The sequence below is a fragment of the Brassica napus genome, chromosome C4 (genome assembly GCF_020379485.1).
Source record: "Brassica napus cultivar Da-Ae chromosome C4, Da-Ae, whole genome shotgun sequence".
Taxonomy (NCBI): domain Eukaryota; kingdom Viridiplantae; phylum Streptophyta; class Magnoliopsida; order Brassicales; family Brassicaceae; genus Brassica; species Brassica napus.
In genome coordinates, this window is record NC_063447.1 from 3,564,036 (window position 1) to 3,586,902 (window position 22,867).

The 22,867-nt window shown below is 36.2% G+C and overlaps 4 protein-coding genes and 1 long non-coding RNA gene across 5 annotated transcripts; 3 read left to right on the top strand and 2 right to left on the bottom strand.

Moving 5' to 3' along the window:
- On the bottom strand, positions 1-9,466 carry LOC111205860. The gene is made up of 5 exons (XR_002658241.2): positions 2,752-9,466; positions 2,588-2,642; positions 1,957-2,009; positions 1,846-1,885; positions 1-1,756 (listed from the first exon to the last, which is right to left on the bottom strand). It is a non-coding gene; the product is annotated as an uncharacterized LOC111205860 (long non-coding RNA).
- Positions 9,459-10,946, top strand: LOC106390510 (F-box/LRR-repeat protein At2g43260-like). Its single transcript, XM_013831000.3, has 2 exons — positions 9,459-9,950; positions 10,032-10,946. Exons 1-2 carry the CDS (start codon positions 9,515-9,517, stop codon positions 10,889-10,891), a joined length of 1,296 nt encoding a protein of 431 aa, XP_013686454.1. The 5' UTR covers positions 9,459-9,514; the 3' UTR covers positions 10,892-10,946.
- A 2,138-nt stretch (positions 10,947-13,084) lies between these two features.
- On the top strand, positions 13,085-15,402 carry LOC106394816 (inositol transporter 1). The gene is made up of 5 exons (XM_013835369.3): positions 13,085-13,411; positions 13,553-13,623; positions 13,705-14,040; positions 14,170-14,463; positions 14,539-15,402. The coding sequence occupies exons 1-5, from the start codon at positions 13,264-13,266 to the stop codon at positions 15,199-15,201; spliced, it is 1,512 nt and encodes a 503-aa protein (XP_013690823.1). The 5' UTR covers positions 13,085-13,263; the 3' UTR covers positions 15,202-15,402.
- A 3,668-nt stretch (positions 15,403-19,070) lies between these two features.
- BNAC04G02880D lies at positions 19,071-20,059 on the top strand. Its single transcript, XM_013837328.3, has 2 exons — positions 19,071-19,648; positions 19,732-20,059. The coding sequence occupies exons 1-2, from the start codon at positions 19,180-19,182 to the stop codon at positions 19,809-19,811; spliced, it is 549 nt and encodes a 182-aa protein (XP_013692782.1). The 5' UTR covers positions 19,071-19,179; the 3' UTR covers positions 19,812-20,059.
- Positions 20,060-20,625: 566 nt separating this feature from the next.
- Positions 20,626-22,830, bottom strand: LOC106396693 (biotin synthase, mitochondrial). The gene is made up of 6 exons (XM_013837163.3): positions 22,550-22,830; positions 22,097-22,276; positions 21,748-21,854; positions 21,428-21,633; positions 21,177-21,316; positions 20,626-21,093 (listed from the first exon to the last, which is right to left on the bottom strand). Exons 1-6 carry the CDS (start codon positions 22,745-22,747, stop codon positions 20,797-20,799), a joined length of 1,128 nt encoding a protein of 375 aa, XP_013692617.1. The 5' UTR covers positions 22,748-22,830; the 3' UTR covers positions 20,626-20,796.
- Positions 22,831-22,867: the final 37 nt, after the last annotated feature.

Below are 22,867 nucleotides of genomic sequence, written 5' to 3' on the forward strand. Positions count from 1 at the left end.
GAGCTGTGTCCTCGTCTTTATCACTTGAAAGGTAAACACGAAGGCGTGGATAGACTCTCAAAGCTACTTTCCACAGGCAAAGAACAACGTCGACTAAGGTGGAGTTTGGTGTGTAATCCAACAGTTCCCGGCTTGATGAAATCAAGTTGAACCAGTCGCTCTACTTGGTATAATAGTCGAACGATAAAATCAAAAAGACTCCTAAGCGAGAGGGTCAACTGTTAAGACTTGAGAGAAGGAAGAGACTTGTTCTGACTTCTGAGCCAGAAGGTGAACCGTAAGAGCATGATTAAGGCATGCACGGTTTCATAGATAAGTATTTTTTTTTCTGATTAAAAAAAAATAATTTAAACGGCGCACCAATCGCAGACCGTCAAGTGTCAGTGGGATCCGCGAATAGTGCAATAATTGAAGAAAGATCAATCCTCATTGTGTGATTTGTGTGACCGATTTTTACAAAAAAGTAAGACCTATACCACTAAAAACCCTCTAATATCCCCTCGATAATCCTGATCTAAATAAGTATTTCTTTTTATTTACTTTTGTAAAGGCCGAGTAACAATTTCTTTTATTTAGTGTTGTTAGCCGTGAGAACACCTCCAATGAAAATATTTTAGCATATGGTTCTTAGCTCAAAATTAAAGTGTATGTATACACAAATATTAATATCTAATATGAAAATCTTAAGATCACGGAAAACCCAACCCCAAAATTCTAATTTTGTCTAAAATTTGGTTTTCCATGATTTTAAGAACCTAACATAATATTTATAATGTATATTCTTTTTAAGATTTCTTTATAAGATATCCACAATAATACGAATCCTCAAAGAGTATTCGTCTTGGTTCCCTGCTATATGTTAACAATATGAACCATTCCTCTGCAATGGCTTATAATTTATATATTAATTGAAAACAGAAAATATGAACCCTCAAAAATAATAAAAGAAGTATATATATGTAAATGCATGTCTAAGAGAAATGCAGTCTGGAGATAATATGGAAATAATAACTCAAAAGCTTGATGGTCTTCTTTTCTTGAATATAAGAGCCCGCAAGTTGCGAAGAAATTAAGTTGAATACATATATTTTTTACTGAAAATACAAGAAACATCTGACGCATTAAATAAAGTTGGAGATATTAAGAAGGGGCCAAACCGAATTGATATTCGTGAACTTCTGATGTAAGAACAAAGAACAAAGAGAAAGATTAGAGACATAAGAATTTCAAACACAAATCCTTTTGATAAAAATTAATCCTTGGTACGTACAGTGTTCACGTTTCGAGTTTTGGTATATATATTTTTTATGGATCATTGGTCTGAGATTAATTTGAAACTAGGTATAGTGTTTTAATTTGAATTATGTTTTGTCTAACACATGTATATATATTTTTAATGGCTCATTGGTCTGAGATTAATTTGAAATCACGCTTCATATTTGGTGGAAATTATCTTTAGTTTAAGAAATAACTATTCTTGGTCAGCGTTAATTGCTTTTGTGATAATTTCTGTAAATATATGTAAAGTCGTGACATAACATTTTTAGACATGACTATAATGCTTTGTGATCATTTGGTTACATTTACTGAATAAGCTATATAAAATCATGTCATGTCACGTCAAAGCAAGTATGTCCCAACTTCTCAGAAATATAGTCGTAGTATATAGTTCTATTTTCGGATTATCATATAGCTTTCAATTACCTCTGGAATAGATTTCTCCTCTGGGTCATCCACGTAAGATCAATCCTCTTGACTGTTGCCACCAAAGCAAAAACCACAATCTCTCCACAATATCAAAACTATAATTCAATTACATCAACCCAATATATTAATTAAACTCACCTAAAACGAAGTTACGAATAATCTCCAAAGGACCTAAACCCTGCTCATTCAAAATAATTGTGAAAAAATTAATGTATTGTAAATTTATAATTTTCAAATGATTTCACTTACTTCGTTGTTGTCATCCGCTCCATCAACCTCCACTTCTTCAACTTCTTCCATCTCTACACACACAGCACGTCTCAGCTCAGATTCTAGTTTTACGAGAATGAAAAAAAGAAAGTAAATTAAAGACGTTAATCTTCAATATGGATGTTGACAAAAAGAAATAAATGGCGTTAAGTTTTGTCTTTCCTGAAGCTGAAACTCGTACCTTGGAGAAAAAATATCAATATAGATACAGAATCACAACAAAGCTTCAAAACGAGATTTCAACATAGCAAAACGATCAAAATGGGAGAGAAATGGAAGAAAACGGACGAAGACGAAATCAAATTTCAGAATGAAATCTCTAACACATTAAAACGATCTACTTCCTCCTCCATGCTAAACCCTAGAACTGCACGAGCCTATCTTTCTCAGTTTCTCTGTTATTCAACAAAATGCATAAAAATCAAGGAAAAAGACGACTAATCTTTACTTAACCTAACTGAAGTCTCCTTCGATTACGATACCGTAACAGAATATGTAGATAATACATGAAACAGAGAAAAAAAAGAAACGCTGTATCATTTTCCCGAGAAAATGCGAAACGAACAAGTACTCGCGAGAAACTGAATAAAAAGTGAAGAAAGTTTCTTACCCCAAACTTGACTCGATCTCCTCTCTCGATTGCTCTGTTCCTTAAACAAAATACCCTAAGAATCCAATGAAACAGAGGAAAAATAAATTTTGGATCATTTTCCCATTTTCCCGAGAAAACCAAACGAGAAAAAACGAACAAGTACTCGCGAGAAACTTTCTTACCCCAAACTTACTCAACTTCTCGATTTCTCTCTTTCTGTTATGATTTGTAAAGAAGAGAGTAGTAACGAGAAAAGAGAGGGAGGAAGATGAGGAAGGAGCCTTCTTTTAAACCCTTTGTAACGACCCGGTTACCTTGAACCGAATTTTAATTGCTTAAATTCTTTTGTTGATCTTAACCGGTCTGGTTTGTTCCACTTATCAATTATTTTTATTAAACCAAAGCCTTCCTTTGTCTCTTAACCGTGTGTCGTGTGGCTCATACCTAATTATATAATTAAAGTGATGTTCTTCTTCTGTTGAGAGCCGCCATGACGTTGGAGAGAGATACCACCAGTGATGCACGATCATCTCAAGGGAAACCTCATCACACCAGCCATGGAGCTATGTCAAGGAGCTGTGATGCATCGACGCCGCTGTCAAAGATCCGTAGCCTTTTCCTTGAGGTCGTCACGCATCAGAACCAAGAGGTGTAGACCGTGAGAAGAGACATGAACATAGCTCCTATCGCAGGAGTCAAGAGATCCGCCGTCGCGAGTCAATCCGTGAAGTGAAGGTTCAAGCGCCTTGCCCTTTTTGTTTCTTGCGCAGCAAGTTTTGCAAGCCTAATTATTTTCACTTTTATATTTATCCGAGAGGTATGGTCCATGTTAGAAAACTCGCTAGGCGTAACGCGTGCGGCTCACCCGGGCCTAGCGAGTTATTAGAAAAGCGGAAAAAAATCGGGGAGTAATCGGGGCGTAATTTTTTTAATAATTTAAAAAAGTTACAATTATTTTATATAAGATACGTTTAAATGTTATTCATAGCGACAGTTTCTGTTGAAGAGCCATGGTCTAGCGGTTGGGTGAGCTTATTAAAGCATCTGGACCCGAGGTCGAAGGACCATATATGAATCTTTTGTTGTTTTTACCCTTTTTTAAGTGGAGGGCAATATTGTAGTTTTAATGTCTTCTTCTTTCACGACATTCCTCTCTCCACTAACCTATTTTGCAGCTATTTTACCTGTTTTCAGGCAAAAATCACTTTTTTTTGGGCGATTTGCTTTGATTCCACATCGTTTCTTTGTTGTTACCATCGAGATATATGTTGTAACTAGCGTTTTTGGACTCAAAATCATTGTAATATATATGTTTTTTTTGGAAGCAAGTTTCTGGCCGATTATAATAGAATCGCGGCGGCGGAGCTCCGCCGAGCGCTTTACCGGCGTGGAATCGGCCGCTCCGGCCGCGTTTTAGAACATGGGGTATGGTGGACCTCCATTGATTTATTGTTGTGCCAAGATGTGGCCGAGACTCTGTTGTTTTCAGATCCTTTTTGGTTTCTCCGATATGGCAAAGGTGACGGTCTTTTCCCGAACTTCTCTTACACGGCTTAGGACCTCGAATAAGTATAATTTATTTCTAATGTGTTCTGTCTATGTGAAATCGAGTCTGTCATTGTTTGCTTAGTTTTAGGTTCTTTGCTTAATCGGAACTAGGGTGTTAGATGGTTCAACAATACTTGTTCATTTATAATCGATAATATATATATATATATATAGTATATTGATGTGATTTGGATGATAGCCGACCATGGGTGTATCGTCCGGAGACAGTACATTGGGTGTGGTGTTTGCCGCGGCACAGCGTAGTCGACATGTTGTGCCAAGGCGTGGAGGTCGATAAATCGTCTATGGGCGTGTGTTACCGAGCATATATTCGGTGGTGTTTTTGGTCTGTTAGTGGGCAGTTTGTTTGATCTCTGGGTACTTTAGGTACCGTGTTTGCAACGTGTTCGGATTAAATTATATTTATTCGGAGTGCTCTGTCCGGGTCCATGGACTTCGGGTTTAGTATCCCATACCTCATTGAGTGACTTCTCCGTTACTCATCCCTCTTCTTCCCCATTTCAGGTGAGACAGATGAGTATATGATATTTGGACGGATTGGTGCTACTGGACTTTTTATTCGGATTTTTATTTGGGTTTTGGGTGAGTGTAATTGGGTATATGAGCTTTTATTATACGAGATATTGTTGGTGGCCCGTGGTTCTCCGGATTGGAGGTGACGGGTGTCACACCCTTCCACCTAGGGGATTAAGTAAATCAATTTCGTTGATATTTTCTTAAGAAATCATATAAAAGCTACAGTGGTTCTGCAAATGCTTATTTTCATGCTTTCATATATAATTTTTTGAAAATTATTCTAACCTACTTTTTATTTTTGCATTATACTTGAAATTTTTATTTGTACTTTTTTTTTTTGGTAACATGTTAAGTACTTCTTATATTTATTATAATAAAATAGTAAAATCTATTATTAAGATAGATCTTACGAAATGATTTTGGAATGAATTACATAAAAAATCATTTCTACATAAACTAAATAAAAGATTATTATATGCCTAGTACATAAGGAATGAACAGTAACTGAAGTTGTTACGTTAATGTATTATCATTTGCATGCATGCAATACATATAATAATGTTACAAAAACAAATACATATAGACTATTAGTGCTATTTAAATGGATGATTTTACAGAATCTCAAAACAGGAAGCAAAGCCGGCGAAATAACGATATTTTCGAAGACAAAGCTGACCGAAATTATGACACAACAAATGTGTATTAGAGAGTCTGTTCGACTATATATACAATAACAGAGTTTGCCCTAGTCCTCTCTGACACGAGAATCGAGACAACTCTGAAATCATCGTTTCTTGACGCTGGTGGGATCTCAAACCGCCGGCGTCGAGCCTCCCTCACTCTTGGTTGTTCTACTCCTCGTTTCTTCTACGTTTCCTCTGTGTTTGTCGTCTCTTTGGCCACCGCCGTAACTTCTGTCAACGTTTCTTCTTGGAGAATGGTTATCGTCGAAAGTTACAGCGTTTGGCTGCTCTTTTACGGGTTTGGTGTCACCAGATCCGACCGTTCTTGGGGGGTTCCCCTGTCATCCTCTTCCACCGCATCCTTCATCTTTCGCAAACGCCGTGTCTCAACATATCCTCCTACCACTAACGCCAAGTTTCCCACCGGCGATTATCAACCCCATTTTGGGGAGAGAATCGTTCGTCGCTACGGATCTGGTTTTTACCGGTCAGATCTGCCACCAACTCCACGTATCGCAAGCCATAGTCTTTCGTTGAAGCAGTCCCGTGGTGAAAGCTTTAACCCTAGATGACCTCTTCCACGGTTCTTGACCCCGTATCCACCGGACAGGAGGACGGAACCGGCGCTCCTCCCTTCCCTGGACTCAGCTCGGCCATCCGCACATCGTTGCTCTCACATCGCCGTTCGTCTGTTCCTCTACGCTGAGGTGGGCCAACAAAGGTTGGTTATGGGTTTCATAAGCCCATCAGTTTTTAATTGTAACATTCTCAGTCCAGTTTCACAGCCCACTAAGAAGTGGGGGATCTTGGTCTATTTGGCCATTTTTCTGGAAATTTTTGGTGGGTTCACCAAGGTTTTTACGGAAACGAATTTGCACTCACTGGATCATTTCATAACTTTTCATTTACCGGTGGGCTCACCGGGACCATCATTATCATCATTTACCTCCTTTTTAAGGAGTGATCTCCCTCCAATTCTATGGAGGTGTTTATCCATATCTATACCCGTCTTGCAATCTTGTGGAGCGGTCTGTTCGGGGCCTGAAGATGCAGCAGGATTCGTTTTGACGAGTTTCCGAGGTGTGGATTGGATGTTAACGTCACAATTTAAGGTGACTATCTCTCTGCTATCCGACCATGTCGGGAAGGCTACACTGACGCATTCAAGCACCATCTTGAGTTCGCTGTCATCTTCTTCTTTTGAAGATCTATCTTTGTTATCTTATGTTGTTGTAGTTGATGTTTTCAATCAAAGAGGACGGACAATTCCCTCTATCATTTGTAATCAAGCAAGTTGAAGTTTGTGTTTCAAAAAAAAAAAAAAAAAAAAAAAGCTGATCGAAATTACCGTTTTTTGTATTTGTATTCATCTATTTATATATTTGGCTCCACTTATACTCTTTTGTTTCACTAAAGAAGATTTAGGAGGTCACTTGAGTAGCTCAGTGACATTTATATAACCTTTTTTACTAAATTTATAATGCATGCACAATGTTAACAGTTAGTCCAAAGAAACCTTACAAGGGAAATGACCCGACCAGCTACCCGTGTTAATAGAAAAAACTCACTATGCTAATAGAACAACAAATGATCGCCTTCTCTGATGTGAACGGATACATCTCCATTACAATATACAAATCTGAAAAGCCAAAAAGAACATAAATAAACAAAAGGAATTGTCAAGTAAAATATAAATGTGGCTAAAACATAAAAACTTTAAAAAAAAATCCTGGCATAAACTTAAGCAAATGCAAGCTTCCTTAGCGAAACGATTATGTAAGTCTAGATATACTTCCCACTAACTATGGATGATTTAGCTGCAAATAGGTTCAGTTACAACCAAAATTCAATGGATAGGAAACATTGTGAACATTTAGGTGGCAATGAAGAAATGAGAACATACTAGCAAGAAATGTAAAAGATTTTCAAAATCGTAAAATATGCAAGTTAGCTTCATGAGATAGTCATTAGTAAACGATTTATATTTTCACATGCTTAATAGACTCATTTTCTATAATAGGATAGAAAAAGATAAAAAGAAGATGGAAACAAAGCATCTCAGTGATATATAAAACCCAAATTTATTAATAACAAAACATCAAATACAAAGCACTTGATACATAAAAATAATATTTGCATCACTTCTATTTAAACTAATGAGAATTATTTGCATCATCACTTTCATAGTCACTTTCTTAAATGATGTAAAATCTGTTTACATCAATTATAACTAATACAAATATTTAAAATAAGTGATTCAAAACACACTTTTTTTTGGTAGTGCGAGTGTTGTTTTCTTTCATGTGATCAAATAAGAGCTCTCAATATTTTACCAAAAAAAAATATAAGCTCTCAATAATGTTACCATTCTCATGGAATTAAAGACGCAAGCAAACCAAGCCAGTATCTTACGAAGGCAGCCTTTGTCTGAGTTGGGTTTAAAACGTTGTATTTTCCAACAAGTATTCATACCCATAATTAAATTTGCCATAATTTTGTTAAACTGTAACTAAAAAATATGAATACACTTTTTGACTTTCACACCCAATAATGAGGGCCTAACTATTATGACTCTTTTCACCATGTTTAGAGTGTCTCGAGTTGTTCTTATTACAGTAACGTAACAAACAATAGCAAAAGGCTTTAAGTTTTCAGGTTATAATTACGTAACGGTTGCTATCTTGCCTCTTCGCCTCTTAACTCTTCCCTTGACTCTTAAGAAACTCTCAGCCTCACTTAAGAATGTACTCATTTTCACGCACCCTAACAAGGTGAAGAAGAGCTTGCTATTAGACGTACCTACACCCAACGCCATGGTGAAGAAGCCTCCTCGGGCCAATTGGCTTGAAAGCATCAGACTCAAGTAAATCAAACACTACAAACCTAAAATAGACACATTGTATATACATAACAATCAAACAAACATGACAATATTATAAAATAAAATACACTAAATCATTGTACCTACTTTACAAAAAGGAAAACACATGAAAACCAAATCAGTAGGAAAAATAATTAACAACAGTATAAAAAAATATATTAGTTATTCTTACTTTAGATTTTCATCAATGTCAAATTGAAATAAAAATCAAATAGGAAAAATATAAATTATTACATTTTCCATAACTTTTAATTTAATAATTTCGAGTTCTAACAAAAAACACTGTTATTGACCATCTCTTTTTGTAACTTATGTTAGTAGTCTTCTTAACTCAAATTAACAAATTTAATAACATTTACACTTTGATCTTAAAATAAAAACAGATTATATATTATTTTTAATATGAAGTAAATTTTCAAATGTTTTATAAAATTAAAATATATTTTAATATAAAATAGTTTTAGTGTAAATTCACCCGCCCGTAGGACGGGCAAACCTCTAGTAATTTATAATTACAGTATAATTCCTTTTATTATTTGCTAATTAAGGAACTAACCAGATTCTTTTGTTCAGATCTGATGTGACATCTGTCTCTCTAGTGAACACCAATAGTATGGGCCATATAAGGTCTCATTTAGGTGGGTCAATAAGGAGTATAAATTGACCTGCTAAGTTATAATATTTATCGATGAAATGTTTGTGTATGATTCGATGAAACGTTTGTATTGTTAATAATTAACAAAAAAACAATCAAGAAAGATTAAATAAATTAAAAATTTACTTTCTCTTAGCTATCCCGTCATTACAATATACAAATCTGAAAAGCCAAAAATAAACATAAATATACAATATACAATATATGCACCAAATTTTAGCAAAAAAAAAAAAACAAGACCAGGCATGGCTATCCGGTTTGGTCGTTTAGGAAAAGTCTTGCCCAGTTAAAAAATATTTGTTTCGAAGTATGTTTGTTCGGTTTGGTTTTGAGAAGGATTTAATCCGATAATTCAGATCAATTCCCAGAATAAATTATTTTAAGTTTTTTTTTTTTGTATCTTTAAAAAAATATTAGAATTTTAGTCAATTCGGTTCCTTTTTACTTTTCTTGAATAATCCGTAGTGTTTTTTGGGTTAAACTTTAACCATACAAAAGTGCATTAATGCATAAAACAAAATACGCTACACTGGATCATGATGGGCTTGAAGTGGCCCAAACATAACCCAGTTTAATAGATGACGTAATCTCGGACATAAACAGAAACAGAGTTTTTGAGTTTTGTCGGCACACAAGAAAGAATGGGGGAAGAAGAAGAAGAAGAAGAAGAAGAAGAGAGCTCGAATTCTATGTGCATACTTCCCGAGCTACTTGAAGAGATATTCATTAGACTACCATTGAAATCGATTCTCAGATTCAGAACCGTATCAAAACATTGTAGATCACTCCTCGAGTCGAGGAGGTTCTCGGAGAAACGTATGAGTCTTCAAAAGAATCGGAGGATCCTCGCTGCTTACAATTGCGACTGCGGCGACCGTCCGCGTCTCCTCACCGAGTCACGGTTCGAAGGAGACGAAGAGATCGTATATCTTCACTGCCTCGCCTCACGACCCTCGTTGAGCTGCGACGGTTTGCTCTGCTTCCCCGAACAAGACTGGATCATTGTTTTGAATCCATCCACCAGACAGCTCCGCAGATTCCCTTCCGGCTTGAACCATAAGTGCAGATTTGGATTCGGTAATAATCTCTAATTGAGTAATTTCACATTCAAAAAAATAGAAACTTTTTGAGAGATAAAAATCGAAACTTTTTTTTCAGGATTATGGTCTAGCTTCTCGCCGGAAAAATGGGCGATAGGTTTCGGTAGAGACAAGGTTACGGGAAGCTTTAAAGTAGTGAGGTTGTGTTTTTTTTTTCGGGAAATTGGGCAAGAGGAACCTGTGTTGGAATGTGGTGTTCTCGATGTTCAAACTGGTGTATGGAGTAAACTGAGTCCACCTCCTCATGTAGTTAATCCCGGAAGCAAATCTGTCTGTGTGAATGGATCCATCTACTGGTTAAACTTTGAAGTTGGAGAGTATTGCAAGTTACTTGCATTGGATCTTCATAAACAAGAGTTCAACAGAATCCCATTACCAGCTACTGGGCTAGGGGCCACGAAGGAAACACTGATAGTGAACTTTGAAGAGCATCTAGCGTATGTCAATACGAGTAAATTGCCTGAATGGAGACTAGATATATGGAGCATGGATAATACAGATCAAAAACAATGGAGCAAGACTTTCTCCATACGTTTAGAACTTAAGGTTGTTGCCTGGCGAAGGAAAAATAGGTGGTTCACGCCAGTGGCGGTTTCTAAGCAAGGGAATCTTGTCTTCTGTGACAATCAGAAGAGGCTGTTTAAGTATTATCCAGGGACAAATGAGATTCGTTGTCTCTCCCTAGACACTTATGTTATATCTCCATACTCTGAGAATTTGGTCTCACTTCCTTTGAAACCGAGCCATCAGTATCCTCATCTAAGTGTTGAAACAAGGATGTCTAGATGCCGCTTGTTTTCCAAGGAGTCGAGTTCTTCTTGGATATTCCAAGCTTTGCGACGTAATGAATTTAGCATCCTAGAGATTGTGTTCACGTCTCTAGTAGTAGCTGGTTATATATGCTTACCTCGAATGTAGGAATCACTTATCTTATGTACAACTATTATTATTAGTTTAATATTTTATTTTGCTAGCTTGTTTTCTTTTTATCTTTCCAGTAACATTTTAATCAATATAAGTGGATTTATAGGAGAACTAACTCATGACCAGATATTCTGCAGCTGCATCGGTTGAATAGAATTCAATCAAATACAAAAACAATTTTGTTATTGTATAATGTAATACACTATCATGTCCCTTTGTTTTACTTGGATCAAAGCTGGCCAGTAATTTTACTTCTGCTGGTAAATGTTTGGCAGAGAAAAACTACGGCGTTTTTGATATAATCTTCCAAAACTCTAAATCAAAACTTGTTTTTTTGCTTGGTTTTTGGTTCTAATAGGGTTAATTTATACTATAGTTGTAAGTTATAAAAGTAAAATGCAAAATAAATGAAGATTCCATGATAAAATCATTGACGGCTCTGAGATCTATTTGCATGAAACATTGGAAACCCTAATATGAAGAAGATGAAATTATTACAAAATTGCCATTCATATTAATTGTACACATTCACTTAAATGTACCGTAAAACATAACTTAATTGAACACATTCACACATGTACATGTATATGAATTTAATGTACATGCAAAAAATCGGATTAACATTGAACACGTGTACACGTCATCGTAAATATCTATGTGTACACTGGTTACTAGATAGTAGATATATATACATGTACACTAATTACAAAATTTCTTGATCATTTACATGTTCATCCACATGTACATGGTATTGTAAATATCCACGTGTACACTAGTTACTTAATATATATACATGTACACTGATTAATAAATTTCTTGATGAGTTGCATGTGCATCGTGTACACATTTGTTTCATTATACATATGTACACAAAGCCACAAAATCCACATGTACACTGTATTAGCCATATGTACACTGATTACAAAATTTCTTGATCAGTTACATGTGCATCGTGTACACATTTGTTGCACTATACATATGTACACTAGGCTACAAAATCCACATGTACATTAATCCACAAAAGCTTATATGTACATCGTTTTACTTGTACACCGAATCAATTAATTTGCCTGACACATGTACATTAATCCACAAAAGCTTATATGTACATCGTTTTACTTGTACACCGAATAAATTTTGAACATACATTTACATAAATTAAACAGAGGCCTAAAATAAGCGGCGAGATGGAGGAGACGAAGGCGGTGAGGCAGAGGCGATGAAGGCGGCGACGAAAAGGAGACGGGACGAAGGAAGTGAGACAGAGGCGGTGAAGGCAGCGACGAGAACGAGACAAGGACGAGACAAAGACGAGACATAGGCAGGGGTATCAGCTGAGGGTTGGATACGAAACAGAAAGCTAGCTATGTTATTGATGATTGGTGTATAGTTTTCGAATTTACTCTTGAATTTACAGAAGAACCGTGAAAAATACAAAAGAAGATGATGAATGTGACTTCATCCAAAATAAAGAATTTGTGCCGTCGATTTAAAAAGTAAAAAACAAGATCTAATGGTTAGGATATGAGACAGAGAGATGTGTGTTGGAGGTGGTGGAGACTAATCTGAACCGTTGAGATTGCAGAGAGATATGTGGTGGAGGTTAATTCCCGCTAAAACAATGGTTAGGTTAGTCAGCAGGTTAACTACAAAGTAACTAGTTTATTTAGGCAAAAAGGAAGATGTTAGAATAAACTGTCTAGGCAGAACAAAATGCATTTTTATGTTATAAAAAAATTCAAACTGCCTTTTGAGTGTAATTATTTCGAATAAAAACACTTTGTTTTATCCTTTTTTGCCAACTTAGTTATATATTGATGCACTATTTATTATTCAACAATGCATCCATTGACATGTAATCATCTCTATGCAGCAGTAATCGATAGTTACCGTAAATCTCGATATCACGGTCAACACCGTTTCATATGTAAAATGTGTCTTTGTAGCTATGGATGGTTCGAGAAGATCAGAAGAGCTTTATTTATTTTATTTTTTGTAAAACAAGATCAGAAGAGCTTGGAGACACACTAAACAAGAGCCACTAGTTATCAATTACCAGTTAAGCTTATAACACGTGTACCTACACTGTATTAACAAGAAAATTACTCGCGTAAATTATTGCATTTGTTAGTTGGTATTAAGACAATCTGATCCAGAGTAGCTCGCCACGTTACTAAAACAAACAGAAAAAATTAGTAAGAATTATTATTGTCTTGTAGTCATAGCCGTTTAGACTTCCAGATCATAATTCTGTCTATTTCTTCTTCGTGAGCTTTGTCCATTCAACATTTTCATTTTGAAAGTGTTGTGCTCTTCGTAGATTGAGATCAAATCGGTAGCAAACAAGAGAGAGTATAATTTGGAAGATGACATTGACGATCCATTCAGCACCAGGGAGCTCAGGGTACTTGGATATGTACCCAGAGAGAAGGATGTCTTATTTTGGTAATCCTTACATTCTCGGTTTGACTCTCACTGCCGGCATCGGTGGTCTTCTCTTCGGTTATGACACAGGTCTCTCTCTGTTTTACTTGTTAGATATCCATTCCTGAAAGTATTGAAACTGGAATCCTCTATGTCTCATTGGATTGGTATAGTTTTATGTTTAGGACTATCTCACTGAACTTAGTTGTGTCTCTTTGCTCCTTTTGAAAGGTGTTATATCTGGTGCCCTTTTGTACATTAAAGATGATTTCCAAATTGTTAAACAGAGCAGTTTCTTACAGGTACTTGTATATAATATACATGTTTATTGATTTATCTCTTGATAACTTTCAGTGAATGAATGTGATCTTTTTGTTGTGTAGGAAACTATTGTAAGCATGGCTTTAGTTGGTGCCATGATCGGTGCTGCATCAGGAGGTTGGATCAATGACTACTACGGTCGTAAAAAGGCTACTCTGCTTGCTGATGTTGTCTTTGCTGCTGGAGCTATCGTTATGGCTGCTGCTCCTGATCCCTATATATTAATCGCCGGTCGTCTCTTGGTTGGTTTAGGAGTTGGTGTTGCTTCTGTGACTGCACCTGTTTATATAGCAGAAGCATCTCCATCTGAAGTGAGAGGTGGGCTTGTGAGCACCAATGTGTTGATGATCACTGGTGGACAGTTTCTTTCATACCTCGTTAACTCTGCTTTCACACAGGTTAGTAACTTAGACTTATTGATTAATCTCAAAATCCATTCAGAAACTAGGGTTAGGGTTGATATTACGTGTCAAACAAGAAACGAATAAAATAACTTTTTAGGTATGATTATGATTATTTGTTGGCAGGTTCCAGGAACATGGAGATGGATGCTTGGAGTTTCAGGTGTTCCTGCTGTTGTTCAGTTCGGTCTAATGCTGTTCATGCCAGAGTCTCCTCGATGGCTTTACATGAAGAACCGTAAAGAGGAAGCTATCCAAGTGCTTTCAAAAATATATGACATCTCTAGGTTAGAGGACGAGATTAATCATCTTGCCGCAGATGAAGAGGAAGAGAAGCTACAGAAAGACACTGTCAGCTACTTGGACGTCTTTAAATCCAAAGAAATGAGACTAGCATTCTTCGCAGGAGCAGGACTTCAGGTAACGTGAACTTCACGTTAAGTTTAGCTGTCTTTGTCTGAGAAATCTAAAAGGGACTTTATTAAATGTCTGCAGGCGTTTCAGCAGTTCACTGGGATCAATACTGTTATGTACTATAGCCCTACGATAGTGCAGATGGCTGGTTTTCATTCAAACCAGCTCGCTCTGTTACTCTCTCTCATCGTTGCTGGCATGAACGCTGCTGGAACAGTCGTGGGGATTTACTTCATCGACCATTGTGGACGGAAGAAGCTTGCTCTCTCGAGTTTATGCGGTGTCATTGTATCTCTCATTATCCTCTCAGTCTCGTTCTTGAAACAGTCTGATGTAACGTCTGATGGAGGGCTCTACGGTTGGCTCGCTGTGCTTGGCTTAGCTCTGTATATTGCTTTCTTTGCACCGGGGATGGGACCGGTTCCTTGGACGGTGAACTCGGAGATATACCCACAACAGTACCGTGGCATATGTGGAGGCATGTCTGCAACGGTTAACTGGGTTAGTAACTTGATTGTGGCACAAACATTCTTGTCAATCGCAGAAGCTGCTGGTACTGGAGTGACTTTCTTGATTTTGGCGGGAATAGCGGTTATGGCGGTTATCTTTGTGATTGTGTTTGTTCCCGAGACTCAGGGGCTAACGTTTTTGGAAGTGGAGCAGATTTGGAAAGAGAGGGCTTGGGGCAGTAGCAGAGATGGCAACAACATGGAGGGGTTACTCGAGCAGGGGTCTCGGTCTTGAGTGGTTTATGCTCATTACATTGTGGTATGAATCACAGTCTCCAGAGTAAACCAAGATTGGTTCCGGTTTAGCTCAGTGATAGATACGTGATGTTGGGGGATTGTATAATGTGTTTATTTGTTATTAAATACGGTTTAGGGTCCACTTTGGATTCCAGTTATGTTCTAGAGATTTCTTGTCTACACCTCGCTGTATGATGCATATGTCTAAGGTCTAAGCGTAGAAAAGTCGACAAGGGCATTGAATACGTGAATGTTGAATCACAAACATAAGACTTGTCATAGGAACTGTGTTCTATCTATTTTCACAACATTAATTGTATTTGAGGAAAGCATAAGGGAGATGAAACAGAAACATTTAATGTATTTGGACATGGCAATAAAAGTAGGGCCACCATAATGTATGATTGGATATTGTATAACGTATTACGTATCCTTTGTGTTGTCTTATGTGTTACTATACAATGTAGGTTTGTGATTTGGCATTTCAATAACTTTATTACTTTAATCATCAGTCTTCAAACTTTTGTTTCTTTTTGTACTTATCTGATTTTTGATATATACTACTCTATCTTCTTTTAGATATGGTTATCTAGACTGTAATGAGTTCCATTATCCTTTTGCTGTCCATGTTTATATGATAATTCTTTCTCAAAAAAGCTTAACTTCATCATTTCTTTATACATTTTCAAGTATAGTATCGTCCCCGTGAACTTAGAAAAGGTGAAAGAATAGTGTGGATGTGGTAAATGGACAAATGATAATGATGGGAGAACATGAAGGCGTGAAGACCAGACCAGAGAAAATGTGGTGCTGATTAGTTGAGCCGAAAAGGAAAAATGGGGACACGTGAGTTGGCTCTTTTTGTCTTTTATCTTTAATGGGGCACTTTTAAAAGTCTTGGCCCTTTCATTTCTTATCGTAAATGTCCACGTGACACCTCCTCTGCCTTGTGTCTCTCGTTCACATGTCTGTGAGATCCACTTTCTCTTCCATTTCCACATTTATAATCCTTACCCATACACATGCGTTTGTTTTGTTGTTTCCATCAACAAAAACAGTAAAATATAAGAAAATAAAAGAACAAACCTTATTTGATTTGGTGCAAGGAAACTTATTTGAATGTTTTTGATCCAAACAACCTTACTTGATGGTTATTATTTGATGGATTTTTGATCCAAACAAGCTTACTTGTTAGTTATTATTTGATGGTAGCAAGCTTGCTTGATGCTTATCAGGGAACAAGACTTAGTTATAAAATACTAATCTGAATTACAGTTTAGATGATTTAAAGTTTTCTACCAATTCAAATCAACATCGTTTATTATGTGCAATAATAGCATTTATGCTCTGACTTAGTTTGGACGTTAGATCTTATGTATCGTCTTGTGGTGTTCGGATTTGAAATGCTGTGATTAATAAAACCTCAGATGAAAAAAAAAAAGAAAAAAATTATGTCTCTTCTTGCTTTTATATGGACTATATAACCCACATACATAATGGTTATGTCATCTATGCCATGCCATGTCACCCACCATCACCATGATAACATCATGACAGATATATCAACCTGACACGTTTGTCTTCATTGACGCCGGCGCACCATATATCAAAGTCATGTTAAAATTTGTCAATGGAGCCAATTAGCTCATCGAAAGCAGGACCACGATCACTTTCTTTCTTATTTTATTTTTCACTGGAAATTTCGAGAATCATTCTCGTCTTGGCTTCCACAATTTTTCTTCTCTATGATTTTTATTGGTTTTTATCTATTGCATGGAAACGGAAACGAATACGTGGAAACGAAACGTTTCCGCGATTTTTGATTTTTTTTGTTTTGGAAACATTTTAGAAACGTCTACAAATATATATATATAATTAATATTTGCATTCAATTTTATTATATTTAGTATATCTTAGAATACAAGTAAACAAATAGCCATTCTATTTAATCATACGAAAATAACATAAATCACCATTAAGCATCTAAGTCATATAAAATTCAAAATAACAAAACTCATTACTTAAATATAAAATAACTTAAATAAAATAAAAATCATAACATCAAGTCAAACATCAATAACATCATTTTCGGCCTCATTTTCAGTAGCTCCGTTAAACATGACCACTATCAAAATAACAAACTAATCTTTATATTTATTAATTATTTATACAATTTGTTCTAAAATAAAAAAAAAGTTTTTTGTGTTTCCAAAACAGAATCGCGAGTTTCCAAAATAGAAACGCAAGTTTCCATTAAGTTTCCAAACTGAAATTTTTAAGAAACGAGTTTCCAATGTGTTTCCGAGAAATTCCGATTCTGATTCGTTTCCGAAACGTGAAACGGACTTTCAACGGAGTTTCCATGCAACATAGGTTTTTATTGATATGTTTCGAGAAATCCTTTTAATATTCTTTAACCATTTAAATTTTTTTTTCATATATATTAGGAGCTTATGAGTTGAATAAAATCAAGTCTATGAATTTTGTATCCATATGCGATTTGCTTCTTCTTACTAACATTTGTCGATTAAACTATCAAAGAATCACACTTTTTATTTGCTTGCCAATATCCACAAAATAAGATATATATTTTTTTTTTGTCACAACCACAAAATAAGATATAAAAACATAATATTGTTGTGGAACCTAAAGTTACCTGTATTAAAAAATTGTTCAGTCGTATTGAAATGCAAAAATGACATGGCGCATCTCGAGGCCAACGACTTTTGGCAGGCCGAAGTTAGATTGTTAATCCTTAGATATGCAATAATTCGACTATCTAATAGATAGTCTTCACCTACACAGTTATCTATTAAACTTCAAACATATTTATATGTTGTATAGTTGTTCAGTACAATATGTAATTTAGTAAAGTAACTGAAGCAACCTAACGATTTTGGAGCAATGACTTCTTGTTGCGGCCGCGAGAAGTTAGATATGAAATTGTATGCATATATAAATACTGTGACTAACACATGTAATAGAATAATTAATATACACATCATTTTCGTAGTTTGATTCTACATGTATATATCCAATAATAACTCAATATCTACTCACCACATGATTTTGCAGTTTGACTCTATATATATGGACCCGGCAAAATACATTCTATACTATTACAAAAAAAAAATACATTCTATACTCTTTCTTTTTATCTTTATTTTCCATGGACCCATAACCTATATATAAATCATTTCGTTATTGCGTAAATACTATCCACAAAAATTTCATATTTACAATGAAAAATATTGTGGTTTTGATTCTGTGTGACTAGGCTCAAGAGGCTCACGACATTCGACATTATCTATCGGCTATTTTATTTGTGATAATTATAGCGTGAGATTCGTTTCGTTATATAAATTAATTATAAAAGGTGATATGAGCATATATAATCAGAAAATGAGATAAATATCTCATATACAAAGGTGTGTTCGTCAATTATATACATGCTATAAAATACTACGTAATAATGTAGTTTACGATCAGTCATGGCATCTATACATTCCATAAAATATTACGAATAATTATTTTAAGATTCTCAAATTATAAATTTTTTTTACAAAAAAAAAAAAAAATTATAAATTTTTTGGCAACAACTAAATTATTATATAAATAGATATATTTGTGATACGTTGAAGATATAATCAAAGCATCAATATTGATTTAATCAACCAAATCAAATATAGAATACTTTATTACACGGCTAAGAGAAAAGCTGTGGGAATAATTGGCCAAATGTGCTATCTGACGACGATTCGTTCATCGAAGATCCTTGGCGCACATGGTGGGCCCCAGTTTCGAGTTGATGGTAATGATCAACATGTAATATTACATACCATACATTATACATACATGGATTAGTAACCACATGATTAAGAAAGAGACAAGACAATAGTTGCCGCCCATTGGCAGCTTTATAAGCACCTCTTCACCTTCTTTCTCTCCATAAAAAAAAGAACCAGAGAGATTCACAATGAGCAACTCAGCTTTTCTTTCTCGTTGTTCCTCGTACGAGGGAGACGTTGACTCAGACTCCGAGATCTTCACCAGCTCCAGCTCATGCTCCTCCTACACTGAATCTGAAGAAGAAGAGATGGACAATGGCTTTGTTGGAGAGACGATGAAAGAGACCAAGAAGTCAGAGAAGAAGAAGAAGAGCAATGTGTTACTTGAAGGTTACGTTGTAGATGATTTGAAGAGGACCAAGAGTTTAACGGACGATGATCTAGAGGAGCTAAAGGGTTGTGTAGACTTAGGCTTTGGATTTAACTACGAGGAGATTCCTGAGCTTTGTAATACTTTGCCTGCTCTTGAGCTTTGTTACTCCATGAGTCACAAGTTCATGGATCAAGATCATCATCATCATCACCATACTTCTTCTTCCCCTGAGAAGATTGAATCTCCCCTTAGTCAGATAGCTAGCTGGAAGATCTCTAGTCCTGGTAAGCTCTAGTTTTCGTAGTTTTTTAACCTTTTTGTTGCGTTTTTTTTTCTGATGATATGAAGTGTGTGGAAAATAAAATAGGGGACAGTCCTGATGATGTCAAAGCAAGGTTGAAGTTCTGGGCACAAGCTGTGGCATGCACCGTGAGATTATGCACCTGAGAAGAGGAAGATGAATGAAGAAGACGATGAACAACATGATTGCTGCAGGAGTGATATCTCTTTATATGCTGTTCTGTTTCAGCTTTTTTTGAGATTGACCTGCTTGAGACACCCTTTGTTGTATGAGCTATGCTCATGGATGTATAAAAGAAGTTTAATGACCAATGAAGATTTTGCTAGGAAATTTCTTGTAATGTATTTTCTAATAAAGAGCAAAATAAATAATAAATAATTACATATTGGACCAAGAACACTTTGTTTAGAAGATTATGCTGCTTCCACGTTTTCACCCAGCTTGGATGAGTTTTTTTTTTTTTTTTTTGTCAAACGATTTCATTATCTTTGATGACACAACAATGAAAATTAAAAACAGATAGATTCTCGGGAGAGACACCCTTTGTTGTATGAGCTATGCTCATGGATGTATAAAAAAGTCTTAATGATCAATGAAGATTTTGCTAGGAAATTTCCTGTAATGCATTTCTATAAAGAGCAAAATAAATAAAAAATAAATTCATATTGGACCAAGAACACTTTGTTTAGAAGATTATGTTGCTTCCATGTTTTCACCCATGAGCTTGGATGAGTTATTACAACCAAACTGCTCCTAAAAGTTTGACAAAAGTTGCATTCCAATCTTCTAACTATAGATATATGTTCACATTCCACAGATCTATTTATCTAATCTCTGTAGTACATTCAACCTATGAGTTAGTTTCTTCTCTTACTCCATAGAGAGAAAGTGAGAGACTATCTTTGGGGACTAGCACTATGAAGTTTTAAGGTTAGATCCTTTAGTGGTTAGAGAAATGAATATCAAAACAAGTATCAACTATGAAACTATGGCAACAACGTGTGACAGAACTTGAAAGACCATTTCAATTCAATATAACATCAGGCAATAAAGAAAAGTGGTATCAAACAAATCATCCAATCATGCTACATAGTGAAAAAGATAACTCTACTTTCAAAGAGTGTCCAAACTTTAGTGAGAAGAAGCAACTTTCTCGCAATTCTCTGACTCAGAATCATCTTCAGAGAAACTTGGGGGTTTAGGAGTGAGTCCCAGCGTCTTGAACATGAGTTGGTCCGCGTCAAAGTCATTGTTGGGTGTTGTCAAAAGCTTCTCTCCAGTGAAGATAGAGTTTGCACCAGCTAGAAAACACAGGGCTTGCTCGGGCATCGAGAACCGGACTCTACCAGCAGATAGCCTCACCATTGCTTTTGGCATCACGATCCTTGCTGTTCCAATCATCCTGATCATCTCCCATATCTCAACCGGCTGTAGAAACACACAGGAAAAAGGTTTTTAAAAGCCTTTTACCACTTAAGTAGCTATGACTTGTACTATGTCTTTCTATTTACCTTCTGGTCTTCAAGAGGAGTGCCTTTCACTGCTAGCAGAGCGTTGATGGGAACACTCTCAGGGTGAGAAGGAAGTGTTGCCAATGTGTGTAATAAACCTACTCTGTCCTCTTCTGCCTCCCCAAGCCCTATTATTCCTCCTGTTTATTTATCAAGAAACAACTTGAGAACATGGATCTATCAAGATCAAATGAATATTAGAGAATCATGATTTATAACGACCAAGATCTTTGTTACATATCAAGAGTTACCTGAACAGACGTTGATACCAGCATCACGAACATGCTCAAGAGTTTCAAGACGTTCATCATAACTTCTAGTAGTGATGACGTTGGGGTAGTACTCTCTTGAAGTATCAAGATTGTGGTTATAAGCAGTGAGGCCGGCCTTCTTCAGCTCTAACGCTTGTTGCTTCTCAATCATGCCCAATGTGCAGCAAACTTCCATCCCCATGCCTCTGTTGTAAAGTGAGAGGCCAAAAAAATAAAAATTATAAAGATGTTACAGCGCAAGAGACCATATTCAAGATGAAGTTGTCAAGATTTTGCCAGCAATATAGCATTACGGGTACCTTATCTCTTTGATGTACTCAAGTATCTGCTTGAAATTGGTTTTGCGTCCTATTGTATCTCTCCACGCAGCACCCATGCAAAACCGTGTGCTTCCAGCTTCTTTTGCCTAACAACACATGGTAAAATTTGTTAATTCACATCATAATAGCTATTACATTCTTAAAATGCTTCATTATTAAAACAATCCCAAGATCCTAGATTGTTAATTATCATTATCCTCAACCTTGATGATTTATAGTCCTAGAGAGTAAAAAGATCTGCCACATTCCTCATGTTTCTTTTTGACACATTGTGCTATAGAGAACATGCATTGAGTAAAAGAACTAAGAAAAGGAAACAGCGCGAAACCTTCTTAGCAGCAACAATGACAGCGTCCTTGGACATGAGTCTTTGGGCCTTGACTCCAGTGTCATATCTGGAGGACTGAGGACAATAAGAACAGTCCTCACTGCACCCTCCAGTCTTTATGGAGAGGAGAGTACATTGCTGCACTTCCCTGAAGTTATGAACATGCCTATGAACCTGTGCCTGAAAACCCAACACACAATATCATTACCAATTAGTAAAAGACAAAAAAAAAACAAAGAACACCAATTTTTGCAACATGCCGACACTAAAAATCTCGGACAAGATCTGTCGGATGTTCCGGCAGATGCATTTCAGTGAAGATTCAAGCTCAAACTAAAAAAAAAAAAAAAAAAAACCGATACTTTCCGACATAAAGACAGAAGCTTTATACTCCACATGTCTGAATTAGAGGAGGTAGAACAAGGGGGAGAGAGAGAAAGGAGGGAACTTTACTCCATGGAAGAGGATGTCAAGAACGGGAGAGTCATAGACGGCTTTGATTTCATCTTTGCTCCAGTCATTTCTCGGACCTTCACGGATCGTTCTTTCGGCTTCAGCTGAGGCTGCGGAAGCAGAGGAGTAAGAAGCAGATTGTCGGGCGGAGAGAGAAGGTCTGAGCTGAGATCGAAATACGAATCGAGCAAGCATCATTTTCTTTTACTCTCGGTTTGCAGTTTGTGAGCTAATCTTGGACTTGTTGAGAGTCATCTATGAGGGAAGAGTCACCTAACAACAAACCAACCACCGTTGGAGTTTCCGCCTTTGGTTTTA